At 50.1% G+C, this 26,703-nt stretch overlaps 2 protein-coding genes across 2 annotated transcripts; one reads left to right on the top strand and one right to left on the bottom strand.

The window, feature by feature from the left end:
• Positions 1-324: 324 nt before the first annotated feature.
• On the top strand, positions 325-22,016 carry LOC131215977 (diuretic hormone receptor-like). Its single transcript, XM_058210373.1, has 14 exons — positions 325-333; positions 10,677-10,880; positions 11,036-11,159; positions 12,130-12,313; positions 12,400-12,493; positions 12,575-12,674; positions 14,485-14,565; positions 15,292-15,368; positions 16,149-16,259; positions 16,334-16,519; positions 17,623-17,750; positions 19,465-19,530; positions 21,384-21,537; positions 21,631-22,016. Exons 1-14 carry the CDS (start codon positions 325-327, stop codon positions 21,652-21,654), a joined length of 1,542 nt encoding a protein of 513 aa, XP_058066356.1. The 3' UTR covers positions 21,655-22,016.
• Positions 22,017-22,090: 74 nt separating this feature from the next.
• Positions 22,091-24,457, bottom strand: LOC131215976 (ionotropic receptor 75a-like). Its single transcript, XM_058210372.1, has 7 exons — positions 24,274-24,457; positions 23,842-24,204; positions 23,594-23,780; positions 23,212-23,530; positions 22,544-23,140; positions 22,423-22,487; positions 22,091-22,349 (listed from the first exon to the last, which is right to left on the bottom strand). The coding sequence occupies exons 1-7, from the start codon at positions 24,455-24,457 to the stop codon at positions 22,091-22,093; spliced, it is 1,974 nt and encodes a 657-aa protein (XP_058066355.1).
• Positions 24,458-26,703: the final 2,246 nt, after the last annotated feature.

Below are 26,703 nucleotides of genomic sequence, written 5' to 3'. Positions count from 1 at the left end.
TGAATCTTCCGTGTCACGCCACGTCGGTTCACCTTTCGGTGAAACTTTTGGGGCGATTTTTGGTGGAACTATTTTTAAACTTCTTTTGCCGGTGCCGCACTTTTTTAGCTTCCTCGAAACTGCAAAGATCGTGGCCGACAAGCATCGAGAGCGGAAAACGAGAAAAATCCCATCAACGACTCACCACCACGGTGTGGAGCGTCTGCGAATGTGTTGCCGGCATCATAAATTCACTGAAAATTTACACTAATGTGAGTGCGAATTCTTTTGTTTGTTCCTTCCGGCACCGAATCCACGAAGGTGTGCGAAGCTTAGCGCACGGCCATGGCGAATGTAAGTGACCCGAGGGTTGGGGAGAAAAAATCAACAGTCGCCCTGGCTTGCCCCGGCAGTCGCTGGAGTGGTCCTTAAATGTTTAAAACAGAAAGCAACTCCTTTTTTACGCGGGTTCGTTCGCTCATTCATTCTCGTCCGCGGGCGACAAATCTCTGTCAATTTGCGCCTCCGCACCGACGATTCCGGCCACCGTTGGGTTTCGTCACTCTCCAGGCTCACCGCTGCCAGTGGGGGGCCCTCCCATGTCAATTGGTGTCTGTTTTCACAGGCGGGAGTCCTATTCACCGTTTTCCGGTTGTTTTTACTTCACCACCAGCGAACCACCAGATTCGGGACCGGTTCCAAAGTCCGCTTTCATTTGGAACCTTCAATTTTGACAGCTTTAACGACAGCAGGGGACCCAAAAAATTATACGCTTACTTCCGTGTGGCTTTGAAAAACTACTCTTCCGTCGGCAACGGACAAAGAAGTCACACCGTTTTATGGAGCACCATTTTCACCGTCCGAATCGTTATTTGCAGCGCTTCCTCGGGTTGCTCGGGTCAAATGGGAAAACTTTGCACACTTTATAATTACCCGAGGTGTGAGCGAAACCTGAAGAACGCAACTTTGGCCCGGTTCGGGGGAATGTACGAACAGTGGCGGCCCGCTTAGTTGGAGTTTCCTTTAAAGATGGGGCATATTTTTAACTTTATTGCTTCTGGCACTTCTTTGCTCGGGTCCGGTCGGCGCATAGTTGTGGAATTGCGTGATGAAAACTTCCCACGAGATTATATATAATCTGCTTCATCCCGATAATCTTTCGGCGCCCCGAAAGATACTAATCCTCGAGCTGGGCGTTTTTTTCTACCTTGAGCACGTTTTCTTAACACCTGATAATTTTGCAGCCGGGTGGCCGAAAAGCAATTTTGTTGGACCTTTTCACAGGGCGCTGTCTCACTCGGGCCGTTGGTTGAGTTATGAATTTCATGGGAAAACTAATAATACCTCCAAACTCACCAGAAAGGAACGCAATAAAACATTAACAACGATGATTAATTATGGCTTCCTTTAAGCATTGATTAGAAAAGACATTCAATCAAATCCGTCTGGAAGTTAATAGCATTTTTGGGTGAACGTAGGACGGTATCGAAGGCAAAGTGTTTGTGTCGAACGTCGAACGCTTCTTGGTCGGCCCCCGAGCATGATCATCGATTTCGATTGTCCACCCTTGGGTCCGTGTACAAAAATAGCTGTAATGCTGAAGCCATATTTTGGCCCTCTCCGGGGAGACCATCAATCTTCCGGCAATTTGCACCGATCCAGGCCCGTCCAGTCCGTCGCTGCAGCCTCGCAGCACCGTCATCGCAAGCCCTCCGTTTATTTTGGTCATTAAACTCACATTAAATCATACGCACGTTAAATTGTTTTAATGCCCGGCGTCGTGCTGCGTGAAGATGCTTCGGCAAAGATGTTAGACGCCAAAAGTACGTTAAAAGGGCACCGGCCCGGATCGATACCGTATCACATACACATGCCAACGGCAGAGATTTCATTTCATTTCATTTTTTAAAGCATTGAATCAGGCTCAGCTTGAGGCATGATTCTGACTTTCTTCGGTTTCTGAGAAAGCACGGGCACTTCGCCGGGCTGGCTTTCGGCATCAACGTTCGATTACGCCGAATAATATCCTGTTGGCCTAGTTCAAACGCCCTGCGGCCTACAGCCAGCCAAACGGGAGCCTCACGAGAAGCGCGTGCCAGGATTATGCTCCTTGGTGGTCGATTATGATGTGAGCTGGCCTGTGACGAAAACTTCCACAAAGTCGCTTCAGAAAACAAGATTCAAATTTCATGACAAAGTTTCAGACCGCTTTAAGATACCTTTCGGATAAACAACGCGCAACCCGCAGTGAAGATCGCTCGCTGACTCGCTCGATTGAAATGGATGCGTTTTCGAGAGGGATTTCGGATGATGGCTGAAAAATGGGTGCTCACAGTGGCTGGTGCCGCTTTTTCCAATCACAACGTTCGAATTGCTTTCTTACCACCAGCGACGATTGCGAGCGAAACCGAACCGAGCCAATCCTCGTTCGTTCGAGGAAGACTTTTTCCGTCCGCCAACCGACCGACCGGCCCACATTTGTCATGCGTTCTTCCATTTTTGGACCACGGCACAGTTGGCTCTGGTTCTCATAGTTTCGCTATTCATGGCGCTGCCGGTGCCAGCCCCACAGGGCGAGAAGAAGTCAGCTCGGCAGGATGCGACCACCGCAGAAGCTGATAGTTTGTACGCACGGACGATAATAAATTTCAGCTCTCGCATCGATCGAAGCTTTCGATTTCGATAACCGCACCGTGTGGATGCCGAAAGTCCGGGGGCGTCTCACGCTGTAACGCTGTTTAATAAATGATTATGTTTTAATGCGATCGTAACGATGTTTTGATTGGAGCCCGAGCCGAACCGGAAGCTGAACCGACGAAGATAAGGCGAAGAGAAATTATTAAAGGAATATCGATTGGAAGCGTATCGTCTACTTTCGCTTCACCCGAAGCGTTGTTTTTCGTTAGGCCGATGAAAACAGTCGGATTCGTGCGGATGCTGAATTTGCTGCAGCCTCAAACGGAGGATATTAAAGTGCTTCGTTTGCTAAGCAACGGTGAGCGTCCATCGGATGCGCTACCTTTTAGCTACTGTCCAAAACTGCAAAACGGCCCGTTGTCGTTGTGACAAAGGACAACTAGTTTGCGGGTTGTCAATTAGGATGCAATTATCCCCAAGCCCCAGTCGGTTCCAAATGGCTCTACTCGACCTCGTGAGCCATGGCTATGGCCGGCACAAAATTTGCCGGCTTCATCGTAACACAGAAAGATTGGCGTGGCCACAAATCGATTTGCGACATCTGTGATGATTGTAATATTCATTTTAAACACCCTGGTGCCCGGGTGGTAAATTTTGCAAAGGTGGTAACCGATTTCGTTCTGCTTTCGCCGTGACCCCGGACCATGCAAAACCGAATCAAATGTTTGGACAAGAAATCAGCACCACTTTCGTTCGCCGACTTCCGCATCGATACACAGTCCGCCATGCTGGCGATGACAATATTTTCGTCGATGGCCAGCGCTGTAACATGATTTACTGTTTCGTTGTGACAGTTTGAGTCGATGGCCCCGGGGCCCCGATGCCGATGGCCCCGTTTTATCGCCGGACCTGGCCCCGACCCCAACCACGAACCCCAGCCGAGAACCCCACCCAAACCATGTTAAGCCCCGGAACGGTCAGATGCTAGCAAAAAGCGAAGCGACTACTGACCAGCAGTGGTCAGCAGCAGGCAGCAGGATGCAAACCGGAACCACTGGCACAATGCACATTCGTCCTGCGAGTGTGTGCTGTTTCAAAATTGCTTCAAACAAACTGCCAACGTGGCCTGGAGCGTGGCGTGTACAGCGAATAAAATCGGTCGCTTTGGTTTGGAGAGCCAATTTTGAGGTCCCGAAATGCCGACTCGGGATGTAGGTCATCCATTATACGGCACCAGATGCTCCGACGGGAACGGCATTCTGCTGATCACTGCATTTGCAAATCGGTCGTAGAGAAGTCCTCGAGGCAGCCAGCGACGGTGGCACGTGAACTAAATGGCGTTCAGCACCATTAACATTCTATGTGACCAGAGCTGCCGGGCTTATGGTATTATTTTCAATTGCGGAAATATATCATCGCGATTCCAGTTTTTGCTGGTGGCCACTGTCTCTTGTGCAGATATTGATCAAATTTAATTTTACACAATCAGAACTTCAGGCTCAACTCAATTGCTGCGTGAGCAATAACAGGGATTCCTCGGCAGTGATGAGTGATCACCCGTGAGCATTTGTTTAACAAGCCGTCACGTCATAAGCGCCTCCAATAAAGTCTACATTAATCATGCACGTGAATGCTTACGAATGCCACAACAATCTGCCCCCGGGAAGGAGATCCGGATCTCCGATTGCCCGAGCTTTGCACATAATTCGCCACCATTGGGCCGTGTAGAGGCCAAATTGACCGCCGCCCGGGTCGGTATGTCTGCAGGACATGCCCGCTGCTAACGAAGCCCCTGCACCGGCATGTAGGATTAAAATAATGACCGAAACTTCAAACCCACCCTAGAGAAGCGCCGCAAGCAAGGGAAGTGTACGGATGGACATTTGCATAAAATCGATAAATTCTTCTCCCTGCCCTGGTTGGCAGCTGGCCCAGACACAATCGTCAGCTTCAAGCAATCGTCAGCACAGACACGGAACCGAATGTAGGGCCCCACGGGCCCGGCGCCCGTAAACATTGGCCATTTTGCATACGAAATGCGAGTGGAGCAGCAAACTCGTTGGAGCACCAAACTCCCAGCAGTAACTTGGCTCGTGCGTGCTGCAGGGAACCGTATTTTAGAAAGTATCTCGTTTCTGCTCGTGTTTGTTATTTTATTTAATTGCTCGTTGATTCTCCACCCGTTCTCCGACGATCGAAAACACAATCCGGCTCATTTGTTTCATGTTTTGTTTTCTTCAAACGGGCGCAGAAGCCCATTACCGCCCATCATCAACGTCGTTGTTGGAACCTCATCAGTGTCACCGGCACGCCGCCCTCAGAGCGACGGATCTGAGGTGCTTTAGCGTGTGTTCTATGAAGTGGTTATTTTGCGGGACGGTTTAATTAATGTTCTCCTCTGAAACCCGTGTTACGGTCCATCGGAGGAAATGATCACCATCATGCTGGAGTTTTTTTGCAACCCCATCTGACTGACGGGCGCATCGTTTGATTTCGTTTGCCGCTTGCGCTTCGAGGGCTAGCAGAATGCCACTGCCCCCTGACCTATGGTGGCCGTTGCTACGTCTGGCGCATACATTCCCTGGTCAACATACCGGATGCTGGCATTTCTTCGATGCGCTCTCCGTGCGCCTGGCTCCAGTATGCTAACCATGGGCTCGGTAATGGAATGGAATGTCCGCCGACGGTGGTAGTAGTAATTTTCATTATGCGGTATGGATATTTCTCATCATATAAATTCTATTGAGCTAACCGAACCGCATCTTACGAAACGCGCCACACGCGCCGGGGCGAACCTCTCAGAACTTGACTCCATTTTGGTGACGCAAAATAGACACAATAGACCGGGGACGAACGGGGACGAAACGTAGCTAAGTATGTTTGAGCTTCTTCTACACGCGACTTGCGGTTTTTCCACCGAATCGTAGCGCATCGGTAACGAGCGTCGTGTGGGATTAGAAGACGAGCGGCCGCCACATTTGTTTGACGCCAACGCCCGCCGCCTGCAAAACCTCTTCATCAAAGGATCTCGCTTTCTTTGTGATGACGGCCTCGGCAAACACAGTGACTCAGCAGCGGCTTTCGGATGGGGCGCAGGACCCATCAATCTCCGTTGCGTTTGATTGTATAAATTTTGTCTCGCCCTCTACGTATGTGGCCCGCTTTTGCGTATTTGTTCGCGTGCGATTGGTGTCGACAAAATGGCGTTAGGCTTCTGACACCTCAAGTCAGCGGCCAAGAAAATTGGTATGATGTATTGTGCATGTGAAGATTAAATTTTCAGAAAAAAATGTCGTATCACCTGCTGTCACTGAGAGAACGAGAGAGAGCGAAGCAGATGCCGTACCTATGACAATTTTGGCAATTTTGGTCGGATGGCCAGTAAGAATCTATGGAATTCTGGGTGGACGGATAAATTTGCACAACAACTGAATTTACCGAATTAATTAGCGAATCAAATCCTTCGTAATTTCCGATGCAGGTTAAATGGAGGCGCCTAGTGGTCGTTGACTTTCGATGGAGACGCCTGGTGGTTGTTGACTTTCGATGGAGGCGCCTAGTAGCCATCACCAATTAACCAATAATTAATTCCATCCAAGTAACCAACGACTGAGTGGTGGAGTTCAGTCATCGACCGCTCGCGGGATAACCACAAACCCTAGCCACGACAGTTTATGATCCTTTTTACAATTAAAACGGATTTATCGCGTCTCAAAGTGTGCCATCCATCAGAAACCGCGAAGCTCTCCGCGTTGACCGCGTAATGTGCGTTTTTCCAATCCGTTGGGCAGCCTCAACGCTAGGAAACAGAAGAGTAGTTCAACCCCGCGGTGCCCGGATGTTAAGTACCGTAGCCCGTAACCCTAGCGTGAAGGTGGCGTTAACGTCAAGGATCATGGTTTCAACGGATCGTAATTCACCGGCAGGGCTGCCATAAACTGGAGACGGCGTAGTTCCGGATACAACTCATCCATCTCTCCCGCTGTTTGATGCTCCGCAGTTTCGCTACCACTTAAAGGTCAACCATTGGCAACGGTATCTGGTTTCCGCTGTTGGACCGACAATTTACTTGAAACAGGTATCCACTTTTCCGGGTTTTCCTTCTTGGAAAAACTATAAAAAAGATAGGACAGTCCACCGATGTTACTGTTTTTTTTTTCGGTCAGCCTCAAGAGTTTGGGTTGCCTCTCAAACGCTGGAGTTAATTTAAAATTCTCCTCCTTGCTCCTGTGTGCTTTGTTCGTGTAACATTCATGGGACAACGATACGGCACAACTCCGGTAAACAGCGGGTTCCAATTCCGTATTTACCCACTAGCGACCCTTGTTCCGCCTCAGAAGCTTGGCAGTGTCGATCGGGTGGGCAAACCAAACAAAAGCGCACACAAAACGGGGCAAGTCCCATCGCGACGGAAGTCGGCTTAACGCCTTAATCAACAAATAGCACCAATCGAAAGCACACAAATTAACGGAGACATTCGGCCGGGCCAAACTGCTGCTCGGCATAAATTAGACTTAACTGTCATTTGTCCGCGATCCGCGCTGTCCATAAAAAGTAATTAAATTAATCACACAGCACCGGACCCCATTTAGCTACGTGTATGTGTGTGGCGAATAAAATTGCAACCCAAGAAACCGGAAGAGCCCTCCCGTTGGCGGTCCCGAGGAAAGCAAACAAGAAAGGGCTGGCCGCGACTCGATCCTTGCGCAACCGCATCCCGTGAATGAGGCCCTGGAGTGCTGGAACTTCCACCGAACAATCGTAACGAACCTCTGTCCACCCGGTTCGGGCGCCGGACAGAGAAAAGTTTGTTTAACGAACGGCCATTTTTACATTGCGGTTGCAAATCACATTAGCTCCTTCACCGGGTTTTCCCCGAGTTCCGCCAATAAAACAAAAAAAAGACCCGGCCAAAAGAAAAGTGCCTCCAGCTAAACGCGTCACATCGATGAGCGATTCCCAGATTTAGTGACCACCGCTGCTAATAAGTGTTACGGCACAGTTGAAGTGGAACTCCGGCGGAACGCGGACATACTTTTTCCTCGCGTTCCGCTTTAACCGGAAACCTTCGGGGAAAATAAATTTAGCACAAAACCCATCGCCCAGAGAATGGCCACACTCAAGGGACCGTGTTGCAACTTTGAGGCACCAAAAAAAACGGCCGGACTTTTCTCCTTCGTTAGGACGCAGGGTCGAGTGGAGACAAGTTTTTCTATCGGCGACATCATGGGGTTGTTTTTGCTTTTCTTTTCCCCCTTTCGGGCCCGGTTTGTCGGTGTGTGTTTAGCCAACGATCGGTCCCCCCGTGCCACTTGTTTGTCGTGTCAAACTGAACACAAACAGCGCTGGCAGTCATTAATTTTCATTTCCAAAAGTCCCCTGTATAGCGCGAAGAACGGGAAAGTGGGGAAAGAAAACGCGACATCTTAAAATGGAACTCGGTCGACTGATGGAAACTTTCCGGTCCGGTTTAATTAAGTTTTGCACCACTTTCGAACGGTCACCCGGAGCACTTCAAAGTACTGTCCGCTGCCAAAATTCGATGTTATCTTCATTTTGCGCTTTTTATTGCACATCGAGCACCACATCGTATCGTAAAGTCGTTAAATTGGCGATTAACGGCCGCTGTGCTGCGGTTTGGCCGGCCGCGAACCTCTCGCAATCACCGAGATTGAAATCGAACGCCGAATCATATTATCCGTGGCCACAACCACGATCCGGTTCCGAACGATCGTTCACCGTCCACTGTTTACTTCATGTTAACGATGCACCGTCAAGACCCGGTTAGTTCGTTTTTCATTACCCCGACAACCCGAGGGATGTTTGGTGCCGGAGCATAATTACGCCGCGCGAATGCGGCCCACCAGATGGCACCGACGGTCGTTAAAACGCGAAAGAAACTGGGAACTACCAACCGCGAACACGACCAGCACCAGCCACCAGTTTGGCCAGCTGCTAACCGAAACCCCGGCGGTTGGGAACCATACAAACACCCGGGAACCCGGGAGTAAACACACTGCCAATTTCGAAACATACCACTAACGACTACAAGAGCCTAACGATTGCCAGCAAGGGACCACTAAAACTAAGCTTGATTTAAAGTACGACACAATTCACGGTGCTGTTAAATCGCAAAACATGACTTTACCTGTGTCCCTATTGATATTTTCTCACCTTCTTTGCTGGCATTACAAATGTTTGTAAGTAAATGTTTAAATTTGCCCCATTTTAAATGAAAGCCACAACAATTTAATAATTTTATGTAGCGTTTTTGTTCCGTCGCATAATTTAACGCTCCCTAATTTAAAATGCGCGTCAGTTTCCAATATCTGAATAATGAATTTATCGGTTCATCGCACTCAACTACGGGAACATGCTCATTAATTAGATTCATTTTGTGGCCAACGGTTGTGCTTAACGCCCGGAGCCAATGTTGGAACAGCAACATTAGGCGGCTCTTTTATCGCACCCATTTTCCTACATTGTGTTGATGAGAAATCGAATTAATCTATTTAATTGGCATTGGCAACAAGTCTCGGTCCGGTGTAAGTCACCAGTTCTATTCAAGAGCCACGCCACAAAATGGAACCCAAAAATATATGATTCCTGGAGTGGAGTGTTTGTGTTCCGGGCGCCAACAAAGCATCAAAATGGCGTGGCTTAATTTACGTCGCGCGCGGTACCGATCCAATATTTATGGAGCACCCAAAAGCTGCGGTGCCGAGCCACGCAGCTGCTACCATAAAGCTTAAAATGGCGGCTAAAAAAACATACCGACTGGCAAATTCCGTGAGTTACGGAGGATCAGATTTATATAGTTTTGTGGTTCCACCGCGAGCTTAACAAATGTGCCACCAGAGAGTGTCGTATTGATTTTTGACGCCCGGTTTTTTCGTGGCCGTTGGAAGTGGATTTCTCTCGGATACTGCTCTCATAAAACGGCACTCTTGGCAGGGGCAGTGACCACAAAAAGATTTAACTCTGGTTAAAAATATTAGTCGAACGCACCGAATTTATCGGTCGGATTTGGTCGTGGTGGGAAACAAACAATCCTGCGTCGCGTCGGTGCTAAACTTTTCCCATGAATCGTACGTTGCGAATTTATGTTTTTGCTCTTCCATTTATGCATTTCACGGAGCAACTAATTTCACAATATTTATTGGCACGTTTTTCATCCCCCAAAAGGGCCCCCGAAAACCGGGTCTGGCTCCTCGAGCGGTGGCTTTAAACGGGTTTTTTCACCACCACGTAGTGGTGAATAAGGTTTGGTGGTAAACCAAGCAACGGTTCATTAACCACTTTCACGCAAATGTACAGGCAAAACGGCCTTTTCTTCGTCCTGCCGGTCACCGTGGCTTTTCTGATGTGGGACGTATTTTTGGGGCCTTTTTCGCGGGTTCACTTCGGACTCGGTGGCGGGCTATCACAACAATCACCCGGCGGCAGCCATCTGCGGTCTCAGCGACCTTCTGTGGTGGTCACCGGGGATGCCGGGAATGTAGGCGTTTTGCGTCGCTCAACCGAACCTACAATCTGTGGAACGGCCTTCATATCACGGACGGCCGCCATTTTCATCCCCCGTGGCTGTCCCGTCGGACAATACTCGGAACGGAGCTGATCGTAGCTCCGTAGCTCAAATCTAAACAAGAAAAGAAGAATCACAACCACCACGACCCTACACAGGCAAAATTCAACTTTACAAATATTTACTCAACGTTAGCCACCGGCATTCGGGCGAGATTTCGGAAGAAAATTCATTGTCTCATGCTCCGGGGGGGGGCCAAGTCATTTCATATTCATTAGTGACTAAACAATTGCTCCGTCGACCTTGGAGCTAGGTTTGTGTTGTGCAGGCAAAGGATTTCACGGGAAAAAGGTACGATTTGCGTTTGCATAGGATTCGGCCGTCGGAACGGGTCCTGCGGTGCTCCTGCGTTTAAATAGCTTTAAGCACACGCCCTGTCAGTGTCCTTTTCCCCAACTTTAGAAACCTCCATTTTGCAGAGTTGTAGTGCACAGCCAAAGTGATCTAACATAATGCAATAGAAAAACTTTAAAAGGACTACAGACAATTCGCCATCGATCGCAGCCCCGGCAAACTCCAGCACGCAAAGTTTGTGCTCAAAGTGGAAAACACCAGCCGGTCGGTCAGCGTGGAGGACTACGACGAGCTCAGCTCGGTGCCACCAGATCTGCTCGGTGCACTCGAGAAGAGCACCGAATTCGAATGTCTCCTGCAAGCCCACCAAGATGCAGAATCCAAGGTACGGGAATCCCGGCAAATCCTATTTGTTCTATTAACACCGAAAGCGAAAACATAGCGCAATGGGAACCAAATTATTTAACCCTAACCCGGGAACGCCGAAAAGACTAAACTAATATCTCCGCTTCTGTTTCCGAAAACAATCCACCCACCCAGACGCCGTTCGATGGATGTCCGGTGGACTTTGACCGGGTCCTGTGCTGGCCGAGAACGGAGCCCGGATCCTGGGCGGTGCTGCCCTGCTTCGAGGAGTTCAAAGGCGTCCATTACGATGTGACTCGTAAGTAAACGAACCGCTCTCTCTCTCTCTCTCTCTCGCTCTCTGCTTCGAGTGCCTCCAGTCCTTAACCTTTGGGTCGACCAAATTTATCTTCATTACCGTTTCTGGTCCTCAACTTCTGGTGGACAACTTCTCTGGGGCACTGTGTATGGTTTCCGGCCACCCGGACTTGCCAAGCCCTGAATACAGTCATGTAGAAACATTTGGAACCTCGCCGTCGATGACAGCAGCGGATAAGAAGTTTGTCCGGCCTTTGATCATCCCATCCTGTCCCGTTCCATTCCACTCCGTTCAGCTCATTGTTTTACACTATCTCGGAATTGTTTCTGAAATTGAATTTCGTCCAACCGTTTTTCGACAGACGGTCCCATCGGTGATAGCGCCCGCCAATTATGAGTAGCACTGGGGCGGCAGTGGCATTGTTAGTGAAGCTTACAAATCAATTATCACATTATTACGAACGCAAATATAGAAAGTAAGCACATGTGTTTGGCAACGACACTGTGTTCAACCTTCGATGCCAATCTGCTGTGGCATTCAATTAAAGTTTTCCCACTAACGTAATTGAAACGTTGCCCACTTGAACCGGACACAAGAATGGCCCTGAGCACCCCGAGTCCCGAGTTGTGGTGAATGTTTCTGAGCACTGCAAACAATGCATCGGTTTGCACCATTTTTGCTGCTGGCCCATTCTGCTGCGCTGCAGCTGCACTTTACTTAATAAGATGATTCGTTCGACGCCGGATCCGGACCCGCCACGAATGGACCACAAACTCCCATCGTGCGAGGTTTTCAATTCCACAGACACAGGCACACAGTGGAATTATTCACGAAATTCAAAAGCCCAAGGAGACGTAACATTGTTTGGGGCGGACAACCATAAACCATCATCACAGGGGAGATTCCACAAGGACCGTCGGTCGGGCCTTTCGAGATGATTTATCGTTTTCTTCCCAATTGTGTGTCGCAGAAAACGCCACCCGGTACTGTCATCCGAATGGTAAGTGGGACAACTACAGCCACTATGCCGCCTGTCACCACACGTCCGAGCCGCCGCCGGATATTGTGGAAATTTCGTCCATCATCTACTACACCGGCTACATACTCAGCCTGGTGGCGCTTAGCCTCGCTGTGATAGTTTTCGTTTACTTCAAGTAAGGACCCAGGATCGGCCTGTGGGATGCCTGTTGTGATTGGGTGGCTCACCGGCTCTTTCTCCTCTCATTCGCACTGCCCACAGAGACTTGCGGTGTCTGCGGAACACGATCCACGCGAATCTCTTCATAACCTACATCCTGTCGGCGTTGCTATGGATCATCATCCTTACGCTCCAGGTAGGTCCGAGGTCCGACGATGAGTGCCGATGTCTAATGCTGATGAATGTTGTTTTCTGCCTGTGGTTCGTCCTTGCACAGCTCACCAGCGGCAGCAACAGCGGCATGACCAGCTGTGTAATCTTCGTCACGTTGCTACACTACTTCACGTTGACCAACTTTTTCTGGATGCTGGTTGAAGGTAGGTCGATCGTCCATCGTTCGATTTTGGGGAATTGTTGAATTATTGTTTCCCAAGTTTGTTAGCTCACTGTTCGCAATTCCTAGAACATCCTCGAGAAGCTAGCTCGGAGCTCGTTGCGCTGAGTGTATTCGTATCGTTCTCATCGTGAAGAGTCTCCGTGCGACGTCATGCTCTGGTCTGGCTGCTAATAAATCGCACATCCCGGCCCGGCACGTGGGTGCCATTTGGATGACGTCCTCCGAGCCATTTGATGTACCGCCAGCTTGTCTCCACTTCTTGTACTCGTTCTGAAAGCCAGAATCTGTCCAATGAAAAGATAAACAGCACGAAATCATGCCGTGTCGTTGTCGTTATTCTTGGAGCGCCGTCTTTTCTTATGAAAAATTTAGCATGCACCGGTGGTCCATTATTTTAATGCCATAATACAGTCGGAGAAGCGAAAACTTCTTGTTGCCGCAATGATTGGGAGCACGTGTGGCGTGTCTTTTTCTTTTATTTCAGCTGAGGAACTGACGAGGCAACGCTCTTAAAGCTTGTTTAATATTTTCTCAACTCAGCACAGCGCGAACAAAGAGATGCTTCATTTATCAGAAATTCAGCTCACTTCCGATGGTCAATTTCGACCGACCGTGTTCGAAAGCTAATGTCGGTTGATCGCTTGGAAAGGAGTTTCCAATCTGGTCAATAATCCCCTTTCCGTAAATGGCGCAGCGGTGCACCCACTTTCTTTTTCGAGTTCCCGCCAGATGGGAGAACCGTTACACGGCGAACCGTAAGAACGTGATCGAAATCATAATGAGCAGATTTTCGTGGCCGAACAATCGGCCGAGCGCAAACCATCGAAAGAGGTACACCGGCGGGCAGCGAACTATCTCTAGTAAACTTAAACCGTAGAACGTAGAACCAACCGCTGGACTTAAATGAGCATCAATTTTCTTTCGGACATCGAGATACCTTTCGATGATTCACGGAATATGATAATTCCCATCGCAGTTGCACCGGTCGCCGATCGGTCACCGATCATGGCGACCTATCTGGCAATAATTTCGAAATCCGAACCGTGACCCATTTCGGGTGGTGGTCTAATCCAAATGGCATTAACGGTCTTTATCTCGACCCTCGGGGTTAAGATTTTATCTAGCCGGCGCCAACAGAACTTTTACCGTCCGAATCCTGGAATTGATCGGACGCGGTCGAAGGATAAGAGGGCAAACCCGGGGCGAGTGCGAAGGCGAATAAATATTGATTATGGATTTCCGCGCGTCCGCGTGCCAGACCGAGAAAGTGGGATTATGCCCAAGAGCATGACGGCATGGCACGTTAATGGTGGGATTAACGGGACTAAATCGATCTGCAAACCAATCCGGCGTTCGCTATCGTTTGCTTCCTCCTCCGGCCACCGTGGCCGTTACAAGGACCGTTAAGAAGCTGGGATTCCAAGGTTTCTCCTCGAAACTGAGGAAAAAATTGCTTCTACTTGCTCCGGATAATCGTGTGATTGGATTTAAAATAAACAATTCGATCCGTTACGAAGCCGGGCATGGAGCCGTGCGATTAGGCATGGATTTTATTGTCGAGCGGTCAGTTAAGAAAATGCTATTTAAATGAAATCCCCCCGCCAGGTCGCCCCATTAACCGATTCAGGAGATCGCTTAAATATTATCAGTTATTAGACAATAAATTAAATAATAGCCTAATGGCGCCAGACTTTTAATAGGGTTCTAGTGATCCACAACATTATCGATTAGTTAAGGACTAGTTTAATTTAAAAAAAGCTCTGATCCGACTCCGTTGCTCTCGATTCCAGGACTGTACCTCTACATGCTCGTCGTGGAAACCTTCTCTGGCGATAATCTACGCTTCAACATGTACGCTGCCATCGGTTGGGGTATGTGTTAGGCTACTCAAACTTTTCGCTAGGTGACCTTCAAACGAGCGGCCACCATTGCGGACTGGCTTCGGAAAAAGCTGCACACTTCACCGAGGCGCGTGGCATGGCAAACATCCAGCCGGACACTCAGCACTCTACAACATTGCCAAACGTTCCGGAAAAACTGTCCAACGATAAGTGGTATCTCGGATCCGCATCTACTCGCAAGGGCCCATTATCGCCACAATAAACACTAAATAAATTGTGCTCACTTCAAGCTTCCCCAGGAGCAGAACCGGGCTTAGGCGGGGCGCATAAAACACTGCGCCATTTCTTTGTGTCCGTTCGTAGAAAAATCTTGAACTTGTAAGCAATTTGTCGGCGGAAAGCCACAGAATCCACCGGCACACCTTTTTCGCGTTTAAAGCGTTTGTTTTGGGAAACCGTTTTTTTGTGGCGAAGAAAACCTCTTAATAGAGACGCAACTTGGGGTCAACCCAGAGGGCTTGCTGGCGAGCCGCCAAGGGCCATCAACAACACTGTTTCATCATTATGCGATAATTACAGCGGACCAGCCCCCTTTAGAAGATAATTACAAGGAGAAGGATCATAACAGGCCCCACCACCACCTGAAAAGAGTCTTCCCTAATGGCCGATTCTGCTACAATTTGTGTGTCACCCACCACCCCACGGATCATAACAAGGGTTATCGTTTTCCTCCTCTCTCTCTCTCTCTCCCAAAAGGTGGTCCCGCTATTTTCGTGGCGCTCTGGGCAATCGCGAAAGGAATTACACTGTCCGGGCTGGACAAAACGGACACGGTACGTAAGCCAAGCCAGCGGGAACCAACTCGACAGCGAGCGTTTCGGGATGTGTGTAGGGGTCCTTTGTTTGATTTGGGCTGAAACAACAACCGAACCGAAACTTTGAACTTCGCTCAGCCGAACTCGAAGTTCGGTTCGTTCCGCGCCAGCGGCACCGACGGAAAGTTTAAATTGTTTTTGGTAATCTTCAGTCCGCCCACCGCAAAAGTGCGCCAGAAGATTGATTCTTTTCCATGTGTGGTTCCATCCATGAGCCGTCCTTTTTGGTTGATGATGCTGCTATCATTTTCGTCATCAATCAATGATGACCCAAAATCATTCCATTCGGTGTATTAGCCACCGAATGCTTGCCACCATTGTGGCGGGCTTTGGTCCCGGAACTTTCCATCAACCACATCACTCATGTTTTTCCGACCGTCGACCGCCCAACAATAACACAAAAAAAGGAGGACCACGCCCGGCACCCACCGCCGAAACCGAAGCCGGAACAACAACACTCAGCATCCGAACGGCGACCCGTTTCCGGTTCGACCTCCCGGTTAATGGGTGCGCCTTGCTCAATTAGTGGTGATTGTTTTCCGGTCGAAACGGCACGTAGCGGTCGATGTGTTTTTCTCCGGCCCACGATCCGGGACTCGATCCGGTTACAGTGGCTCGCTGCGGCTGGCGAATGAATCAGGACGCGCCCCCCCTCTTTTTGGGTCGTCAGTTACGCTTTGCATTTCCGACTTTGCTTCACTAACTTTTCTCCCCGGTTCTTACTATGGCCTCCGGTAGCTGGAAATCGAGTGCTCGTGGATGCGCGAGTCGGTCGTCGATTGGATCTTCCAGGGACCGGTCTGCGCGGTGCTGATCATCAATCTCGTGTTTCTCATACGAATCATGTGGGTGAGTATGGCGGACAGCTCCTGGCCACCGTCCACGGTCCGGATCATCGGAACGTATCATCGGACCCGTTGCAGGTGCTAATCACGAAGCTACGCTCCGCGAACACGGTCGAGACGCGCCAGTACCGGAAGGCTTCGAAAGCGCTGCTGGTGCTGATCCCGTTGCTGGGCATCACGTATCTGGTGGTGCTGGCCGCCCCGGCCGAGGGGGTCGTTAGTGACATTTTCGCCATCGCCCGGGCACTGCTGCTCAGCACTCAGGTACGTGGAGCGATCGATCACCCGGCGGTCGGGTGCGCGGTCCCGGTGGAACCTGTTATTAATTTAATTAAAGCTTTAAGAGTTGAAAGCATCGAATTGTTAATTACTTGAATTATTAAACGGAACACGTGCACACGTCATTTTGTATAAAAGTCTATTTTGAGTCATTTAAATTCACTCAATGGCCTTGTGCCTTGGGGAAAGAATCCGAAAGAAGGAAATTCGAGCTGGCTTTTGAGGCCATGGGCCAGCCAGGAGTGCAACATTGTTGTAGCGCTGTTTTGCATGACTACCCGCGGTTAAAGTCACAAAACTATTTTCATATTTTGCCCACCGGGCGGACAGGGGCAAGGTGTGGCCACTTCCTTCCGTCAGCACATAGGTATGCAACAGCAACATGTTGTGGCAAGCCCCACAAATGCCGGTGGAGCTTCGCACGGCTTCCCGAATTCCGTGCCTCCTCCAATTACGCTAATCTAGAAATTGAAATGTAACACGGGAACGGCTGGGCTTCGGCTCCATCACGCGATTGAGGCGCCCTGTGAAGCGGAAATGGTTGGCCATTTTATCGCCCGGTGTTAATTTCAAACCCCGACTCCTGCGGCCGAACTCTGCTCTGCGACGGATCGTGATTTCGATTGCAGTCACCGAGTTGGCACCGCGTTTTGGATAATAAATTACCGGCCTATCGGATCGAAACCGATGATAGTTGATGATGAAGGTTTCAATTTAATGCGAAGTGGATTAAATGTGTCATTTAATGTGGTTTTTTCTCTATTAGAGATCGAAAGGATTAGTCGCACTGGCAATGCATAATGCAGTGCTGTTGGAGCAATGATAATGAAAATAATGCGCATTGTTCATAATCACAATCGCGTGCTGGCCTCCACAAAAATCCTTCGGCAGTTCTCTGTACGAGCAGCAAAACAGAATAATTGTTCCGCACGCCGGACGCCGGAAACAAAATGGCTAAAGAGTACTGAACTGAACTTGACGACACTTTGCAGCGACACCGGGACCACGACAGCACAGTTCCTACCTCACAGCAACAGCATCGTATCCGAAGTCACCGCATTTTTTCTTTCTCTTTCCCCCCGTCCCAGGGTTTGTCCGTGTCGCTGTTCTATTGCTTTCTGAACTCCGAGGTACGGCTGGCGCTGCGGCATCGGCTCGAGCGCTGGCGGGACGAACGCAACATCCGTCTGGGTCAAGTGCGCCAACGGAGTCGTCGGTAAGTCGCGTCTCGACCCCACAAGCCATTCCGGGCCTTTCCGCGTCTCCCCATTCTCCATTGACCGAGAAAAGCTGCTTCCAGGACGGGGTTCCGGGGCCTCCGAACGGTGCAACGGAAATATCCTTCGTCGTCAAGGACACGCCACGCCGTTCTGGTCGTTAATATCATAATTTTTCTACTTCGTTTGTGTACCAACAGCAACCCGGGCGGCGGGGTCGTAGTTCAAAAGTTCGCCCATCGCGAACACATCGTCGCGTCGCCATTTCTGCGATGTCAAAGGCAGACGCAATGCAAGTGCCGTTCCGGGCCACACTTTTATGTCCGTCCCACTTTACCTAGACCCCATCAATGGCACCCGGTGACCCATTGCATAGAGTGTCTCATTTACGACTACGGCACCGTCGGAACCTCGGACGATTTCGCGCGGTCTCGATCACATTCGCTGCAGGCACGACATTGGGAGTCCCCGTCCGTTCCGCAGTATTCACGGATAATAACAGCATACGCCGGAACGCATAATCGTGCTTTATGGATTGTTAGTGTAAGGTCGACCGCGTTTTGGGCGGCTCATTGTTTTCCGGTTCACCACATAAACCTTCTTAATGCTTCCCGGATGTGCCCCAGATTCCTGTGGATGCAGACGATCCATCTTCGTGGTGCAATCGTCGTCAAAAGTTTGATTCTTCCCCAATTTCCCAAAGACCAGTGCGCCTGATTTAACGTTTTAAAGCCGTGGATGAGAAATGGCCAACAGTGAATCTCTTGTCAGACTTAGCCAACGGTGCCCCGGTTGGCAAATTGGTTTCCAACTTTCGCTTGCGTCCTTCTCGAAAGAAGAAAGAATCAGAAACCAATTGTGGGAAACGCTGAGACCGAACCAAGAAAGCCCGGCACTTTGTGAAAAATGCAATATCCAGCCGATGGGATGGGCATTTTTCAATCAGCGCAATACTTATCGTCGATACGAAACAGCGAAAAAAGCATACTGGTACTGGTATCAATGTTTGCCCAACACGTCGGCCACGTCGTTCGGACGAGCTTTGCAGCTTTTCGGGCGCTGCTACCCCAAGGTGTGCGGTCAATGGAGTGCAACATTATTGTGTGATATATTATCCCGGGGCTATCGTCCTCCTGTTTGGAAAGGAGTCGCCGAAGCTAACGTCTCGTAACCGATCGTCCGATGCTTCAGGGGGATCGGTCGGTCGGTCGCCGGTGGCTATCATCCCTAAATCATGCTTCGATTCCGGCCAACCATCAATTGCCAATTTCGAACCCGTTTTATCGCCCGTATCGCTGCAAGAGCAGCAAGAAAGGACATTAGTAGGGCGCATTTTCGGACTCTGTGTCTCAGGGTGCAGCGTGTAGCTCGGAATGTCCACTGGCGATGCATATGGCGAGGAAACATATTTTTACTCTCTCGCATCCGATACGCTTTGCGATGTTAGCTCAAAGTATTGAGAAACCTTGACGTCGTTGTGAAACTTCTTAATCGGCGTAACTTTCAGGCGCCGATAGTTTGTAAAAGTGGATGTTTCCTTCTTCTATGGATGTTTCCTAAAACGCATTTCATCACACCTTCTCTCAAGACTCTAATCCTTATCTTATCTTCTATCCTATGTGTCTATGATCTTCATCTCTACTACAACATTATTTTCCCGTGTGTCCCGCATGCCCGTCTGTGCCAAACCTCTTCCACACACCGTCACGTCAGCTTCACTAACTCCGGCTACAACCAATCGAAGGAATGTTCTCCACGGTCCCGAACGGAAAGCTTCCGGTAAGTTCATCGTTTCGGTGTATCCCTTAGCTCCGTTTCCATTCGGCTCGTTATTGGTTATGTAGTTTATGTTGAATGTGAGCCATTTTCACCACAACCATTTTCACCACGGCACACTGTCATTCTGATATCAAACTCAACCGAACAATCAAGTAGTCTTCATACCGAGCTCAAACGAGCGAAACACAACTCGGGAAGTTGTGGCTCGTTTCTCGTAAAGTACTTGCCAATTTAAGAGTTTACGGTAACGGTACGAATTCTTAAGGTAATGAAGACCATCCTTTCTTATTTTCAATAATAAATATTATTACGATTCCAATAGTTCGGCTCTTTCTTTGTCTGATTCAATTTCGATTAACTGTCTATGAGATGGACAGTCACCATTTGGATCTTCGCCCGATACTTCCTCTTCGGAAAGACCTCCGTTGCCATCACTGATCGTCAGATCAATGACCTCCGTCTCTTCATCGTCACTGAGCGTCATGTCAATGATGGCCACCGCATCTTCTGCCACACGACAGATCGGACAGATTGCCCGCCGCCTGTACCAACCGTCGATGCAGGCCCCGTGGAACTCGTGGTTGCATTTCAGAAATCTGGCATCGTCCAGTATCACCTCCACACAAATGGCGCATAATCTGTTGCAAAAATTGTGATTTAATGTGGAAATACTTTACAAATGATGGTACTCACGCGGCACTGTCTTCCATCGCAGGGGACGACATGAACATAAAAAAATGAACAACAAAACGCGAACGACGTTCGCGGCAGTTTAAGAAATGCGGCAATCAAATAATATGGTTACTTTGTTGACCAATTTGAAAAAAATCGAAATCCTACAAGTCAATGCCTGCTTCGCATAGCAATGGAAAAGGTGATGAATGTGAGCCGTTTCGTGGAGAACACATCCATTTCTCCATCGGAAAGTAGGTCAGCGAAAGCTTCTCGCCGGTATCAAACAATTTAAGATTAAGAAGACGGGAAGGATGAATCACCTTCCATCCGGAGGTTCTGCTTGAAGACAGATTAAAGAGTCCAAACTCACCATCCGCCACCGTTGGCACAATGGTGCCTTCCGTCGGCCGGTCTGGTTCTGATTAACATTTAATCCTGCTGTAAGACCTGATGGACAGATAGGCCAGACTTCCGGCAGGCAGTGGCGCACGGAACAAAACGGAAACGGAGCGCAAGATGGCCTTTTAGTGTCCGGTGTCCGGAAGCGAGCGTGTTGTTTGATCTGCCGTTGTTTGACAAAAACGCTGCCTAATGCGCGTTAACACTGACAAATTTGAATATAAGTAAATAATCCTGATGGCAAAAATGAGTAATTTAGTAGGAGCTGGATTCGGTTCATGTTTTCAACATGAGCCACGAAGACTTGCTCAGGTTTAGTAGCTCCTTTCGCTTAAACCATGATGCAGGTCGCAATCTGAATACTAAATTTAAAGCTCAATTAACGACTAGATTACATTGTGATCTACTTTAGGATCTACTTATCTTCAGTTACGTTCAGGTTATCTTCACAACGAGTCTCCAATACCCGGCCAACCAGTTCAATGGCATCGGTCGATTGTAAAATAAATCAGCCGCTGCCGGAAGGATCCACCACCGGGTTCGCAGTTGATTAGTAACCATTACCTTTCGCCATCTGAACGACCATTGCCACCAGTCGATGCCAGTCGAAACCATTGCAATGATCTTGTCACGGTCCAATCCTTGGCTGACAGCCAATGTATGGCGTGGTCCTTGGCTCTCTGCTTCGTCTGCTCCCATTTTTTTGTAATTGATTTTAAAGACTTTCCCGCCCTAAAGAATGGCACCGTAACCGTGCACCATCCGCTGTCTGCTTCCAGACCGCTGACGTACAACAAGCGGGAATCGTGCGCATCGTCGGCCACGACAACCACGCTCCTGGGGCCCCACACGTACCCGAGCACGGTGCGCGGTTCGAACGGGGCGCTCCACATGCAATCGATTGCACCGCGCGCCATCAGCCCATTAATGCAGGTGTGTCCGTGGAAAATAAATACCTCCCAGATCGGGATTTTCCCCAGCATCTTCCCAGTGTAATTATTCTGCCTTCTTTGCCACTCTCCGTAGGGCTTGGACGAAAACTCCGTCTAGGAGAGGAACCGAATGGCAGGAACCGCAGCCAAAGGCATCGCCCACCGGTAGCTGATCGGCCAAAATCCCCGCGAGAACAACGAAGGGCCAACCAAGTGCGAGGATGAAACTGCTCTTTTTATCAGCCTAGATGTGAAACAACCCTTCGGATGACTTCGGAGACTGGCCCGGCAGCAAGGATTAGCAAATGTAGCAAAAGCCGGAGCAGCAAGGGGATCGAATATAGATGTGCAAGCTACTCTAAACGCGGTAATATGCGATTCGTAACACACACTCGATGTAGTAAATTCTCTATACATATATATATATACATATACTTTACATATACTGTAGTTGAAGCATCTGATAGATTGTTTTTCCTCTTTACGAAATAAATCAATTTATTTAAAAAAAAGTCGCTCCAACTTGCCGTTTTCGTTGGTTTCGTGGCTTTAACTTACCAAGGACACCGTTCGCGTCTCGAATCTCGAGCCATACGGTGGCAACCGGTGGCCCAAACTCGGTGGTAGAGGTACTCCAGCAGAAAGAAACCCATCGCCAAGCCGGCTCCCCAGAGGATAATCCAAACGGCGGGCTCCACGTCCACCAGGCTGACGGGGACGAACTTGCCGCCACCGCCGGAGCACCGGGGTTTTTTGGTGTACAGCTTGGCATTCTCCCGATACTGGATACCGTGCTCGTTAAGGCGAAACAGTCTGCAAAACGGGGCACAGCCAGTAATTAGCGCCAGTAAATAATGGGCACCGACCCTACCCCCTTTCGACGTACCCTATTTTGATGTGCTCCTCGAACGACGAGTTCTTCTGGATCGCGTAGTACGGGTCGACCACCTGCTGTAAAAGTATATATATATATCAGTATATATATCAGTACATCATACGGTACCTACCAGGTACTGTATCTCCTGCAGGCCGCACTTTTCGTCCTCCTGGTACGTCTCACTGATCACCTTGTAGCCGACGCCTTGCTCCACGTGGAACGCGTACAATCCCTGCCGTATCCGGTCGATACCCTGTTCCAGCTCCAGGAACGCCGCCGGTCCGCCATCGGGCCGCGCTACCTTACGCTCGTAGATCGCTCTGCGGGTCGGTTCGTTGGCGTGCGTAAAATAGTACCGATTGAACACGGTATCGTGAACCCCGAACTTTAGCCGCGACGCCAACAGATCTTCGAGCGTCCGAATCTTCGTGGAAGGGCTCTGCAGCAGGGCGACGATGCTGGCCGAGTAGCTGGCGTACAGAAACATGAGCACGATGAACGTGAGCAGTGTAATGAGCCGAGCGGAACAGTTTCGCGGTAGCACCGACGAACCCTGCTGACAGGAGGCTCCGTACGTCATCAGTAGGGCATCGCGAAAGCTTGGCGTCAGCGTCGCAGGATCGATGGCGGGAGCGTTGGGTCCGGCGAGTCTCCACTCGCCCCACAGTGCGATGAGAAGCAGCACTGACGAAAAGGTGATGACGGCCATCACGCAAGCCCAGACGTCCTACCGGAGAGAGGCAAACCATTGGCGATCGGTCTGTGATCGAACCGTAGATCGAAGCCAGGTATACTCACGTTATCGAACGGAAGCAGGAACACGTTCTCGGTGTAGGAAAGCTTCGGGGAGCGAAAGATAAACTTCGAGCGTGTGGCCGACGTCATGGCAAGGTACTGGATCACCGCGGTACGATCGGCGGTGAGAAATAGGGGCGAGGCGCCGAGATCGGCCGTGTCGTGCACCAGCTCACCGATCATACCGTCCCAGAGGCGCGTGGTGGCGTTGTAGTAGCCCCAGGTGGACACCCGCGAGTAGCTGACCGACGCCCCGAGATACGACGCCAGGCAGTTGGTGAGCAGGTAGTTCACCTTCGTGATGGTATCGATGTGCTTATCTCTGTTGGCGGGAGTTTTGAGTCACGAAGGAGTCACCACCAAGTCAGCCGAGAACACCCCATACTTATAGTCCGTCAGATGGTGGATGGTGTCGGGATTGGTGATCACCATCGAGGCCCGCAGCTGGTGGCCGTACAAGTTCTTGCGCCTCACGGAAGTGACCTTCTCCGTTCGTAGATCCTCCATTTGGGTTGTGCTCCAACGCGCGTAGTCCTCCACACGAAGCGCAGTATCGCGGGACACCCTGTAGACTGTGTGGTAAGGGAAAAACTTACAGCATAAAGTGGCTAGTGGCCGCCAAAGGATACTTGCCTTGGGTGAAGAGAATCGCTTGCTCTGGTTCCGTCACCATCAAAAACACCTCACTACTCAGCAGCACGGGACACGGTTGGAGGACGCCCAAGTAGCGTTCCATTTGGCTCGCCACCGCCAGGTCCGGTACCTCCAGTGCCTCAGTATCCACCAGCAACCAGCGAAAGTTCAAGTACAACCGCTGTTCCGCCTCTCGCAGGAACCGCCCCGTTGCGTTGCATTTCAAATCTACAATAACCAAGGTCTGATGGCTCGTCCTGTCGTCGTCCAGAACCGTGCGCCATGTCCTCAGATGATCGTCCCGCGGAACGAACTGCCAAAGGTGCCTTCGCAACACGATTTTACCCAAATTTAGGCGTTGCTCTAGAAGATACGGCCATACGGAAGGAAAGTTGGACGCTGCGAAACGGTACAAAAATGGCGGCGACTTACCATCTGACCAGCAGTCGACGAGAAAGGTTACCTTCAGAGGGCTATCGATATGGGTAAGTAGCGCCCCAACGGCATCAGCAATCGGCACACCGGAGATCAAACACGGCGGGATAATAGTGGACAGGATTAAAACAACCACCACAACTGAGTTCAGCCCGGTGGCGGCACCCAGCCTGGCACACATTAGCTTCCGGTTGGAGTACACCTCCCGGAACCACTGTACGGAAGCTGGCACCGGAGTTTGGAGCACGGCAGCGAACGGGCCCGATATTTATAGCAGGAAGTTCAATCATACTGTGCAAACACAATTAGCCATCCCCTCCACCGACCGACGCCGACGCTTGGATCGGGACATCTGGACAAGTCCGGAAAGAAGTCGACCCCGAGTTGGATTGGAACAATCGAAGTACAAAGTCAACCCGTTTGCGGATCGCTCACGGGACTAGCAGGTGGACCAATAAGCAGTTAACCTATGAGTAGTAGGCTACGATTACTGATGGCGTTTGCTGTCAAGCACAGAACGAACAGCTGAGCTCCACGACTTATCGAGCAATGTAATATGAGGGAGCGATTATTGAATTATCGAGAATATTCCCAGCGTCGTGTGTCTGCCTACATACACAGTTTACATAAGCCTTGTTTGCATTCGTGGAAAGAAAAGACCCCTCTGTATGTTTGCCGCCAGCGACGAGGACGACAACGATGAGGTTGTTGAGGCCGAGGTTTTTCAATTTTACCCCCGCCAGTCAGTGCATACGTAATGAAGAGCGGTGGCCCTGCTAAAGAATATCTATGGGTGTCCCTTCGGGTGTATGTTAATCAATCAAATGGGAATAAAAGTGGAATAACCAGTTTTACATCCTTTGGTTACAATCTGTTTGTTCCGTCGTCTCGTGTCCAATGCGGAGTAATGGGCGTTGTAAACCGATAGGTCGGAGTGTCCTTTGGGGAACATTTTGCAAACGGCAGATGGTTAATATTCCACCGTATCGTATTCGACCAGTCCACATCACGATGGATGGGTCACAAATTACATTGCCTGCAGCTAACGTTCAATAATACAACTGACAGATCAAGGCCACTGGCATAGCCAAGGTCACCGGGATACAGTCAACCTGGACACCAAGAGCCCAAAGTTAAAAACGATTCCTGTCTCGAGGACGACAAGTGCTTAGTTGCCTGGGGAGTTCCGGTTGAAAGATCTGAACTTTGCGAAAGCGGTTTGCGGGCACAACTTGTTGCACTTGCCGAGACCGCCTGAGTTGCCTGAGGCCGGGCGTGGGACGGCCGCTCCTCCCACCGTACCATTTACCACACTTTCGGACTAATCTCATTCGATGGGGGCGCCCAGTCCAGCTGCGGTAAAGCCGTCCTTTCGAGCACTTCCACTTCCGGTCCGTAAGCTGGTGCGGGGAAGGATTTTACAGCCAGGCTAGTCGGCCAAGTGGACTCTTTCAACTACTGAGCGACAAAGCGATGCAAAAGTGCATAAGCCTGTCCTCGGCCACGGCTGCCGATTTCTGTGTCAACAACGTGGCCGAGGGGCAACAGAATGATACTGGGGCCACCACAACAACCATGGGATGCCCTTTTCAGTTCTTCTTTAATTCCGGCAAAGCAGAGGATGGAATAATTTCTTCCATTTCGTTTTGATCGGCCTCTCTGGCACCTTCGATAGGAATTTACCAATCGATTACCACAATCATTAAGGGTCATTTGGGTCTGAAGCTGTTGCAATCTAATGGCCACACTGAGTATTTGGGTCAAACGAAGCAGTGCCCTGTCCGAATCTTACCCAATGTTTGATGCGTAAGTTGGCGATCAATTGCCGACTAAAAACCTACCCGTTGATCGAGACATGGTCTCACTACCGATTCTACGTTCCGACGACGACGACGCTAGTTACAAAGGTCACTCTCGGCTCTCGGAATGGGAGTTCCTCGCAAGGGACGGCGCCTAATTGGTGCCGATTTGCTAATTATACTGCTCGCTGCCCTCAACGTCGGGCCGTGTCGTGCGTTCTTCTGGACAAGCTACGCTCCGGCCCAGACACCGATATCGGGCGATCCGCCGAACGGTTGGAAACCGCCCACTCTGGTACCGTCGGAGGTGGTCCTAACCCCCGCTGCGACGGCCGGCGGCTCCAACCGGCGTCCGCCCGGGGCGTACCAGGATCTGCTGCGTTTGCCACGTAAGTACGGGCTGGTGGAAGAGTGAGGGCTATACCCGAACGCCACAATGACCAATCCAATCGTAGAGATCCTCTGTAGCTACGCGGCTACCGGTCGGTGGCCGCTCTATCCGGCCTACCTAAGGCCCGCAGTAATTGACCTTGGGAGACACGTGTTCGCCCTCGACGACGTTGGAGTGCGCCAGTACTGCTCCCAGTACGCCCGGGTCGTTGTCGTTTGGCGACCCTGCTGTGCCTAT

The sequence above is a fragment of the Anopheles bellator genome, chromosome 1 (assembly GCF_943735745.2).
Source record: "Anopheles bellator chromosome 1, idAnoBellAS_SP24_06.2, whole genome shotgun sequence".
Classification (NCBI taxonomy): domain Eukaryota; kingdom Metazoa; phylum Arthropoda; class Insecta; order Diptera; family Culicidae; genus Anopheles; species Anopheles bellator.
Note: the sequence above shows the minus strand (reverse complement) of the source record. Positions and strands in the feature narration are given on the sequence as shown.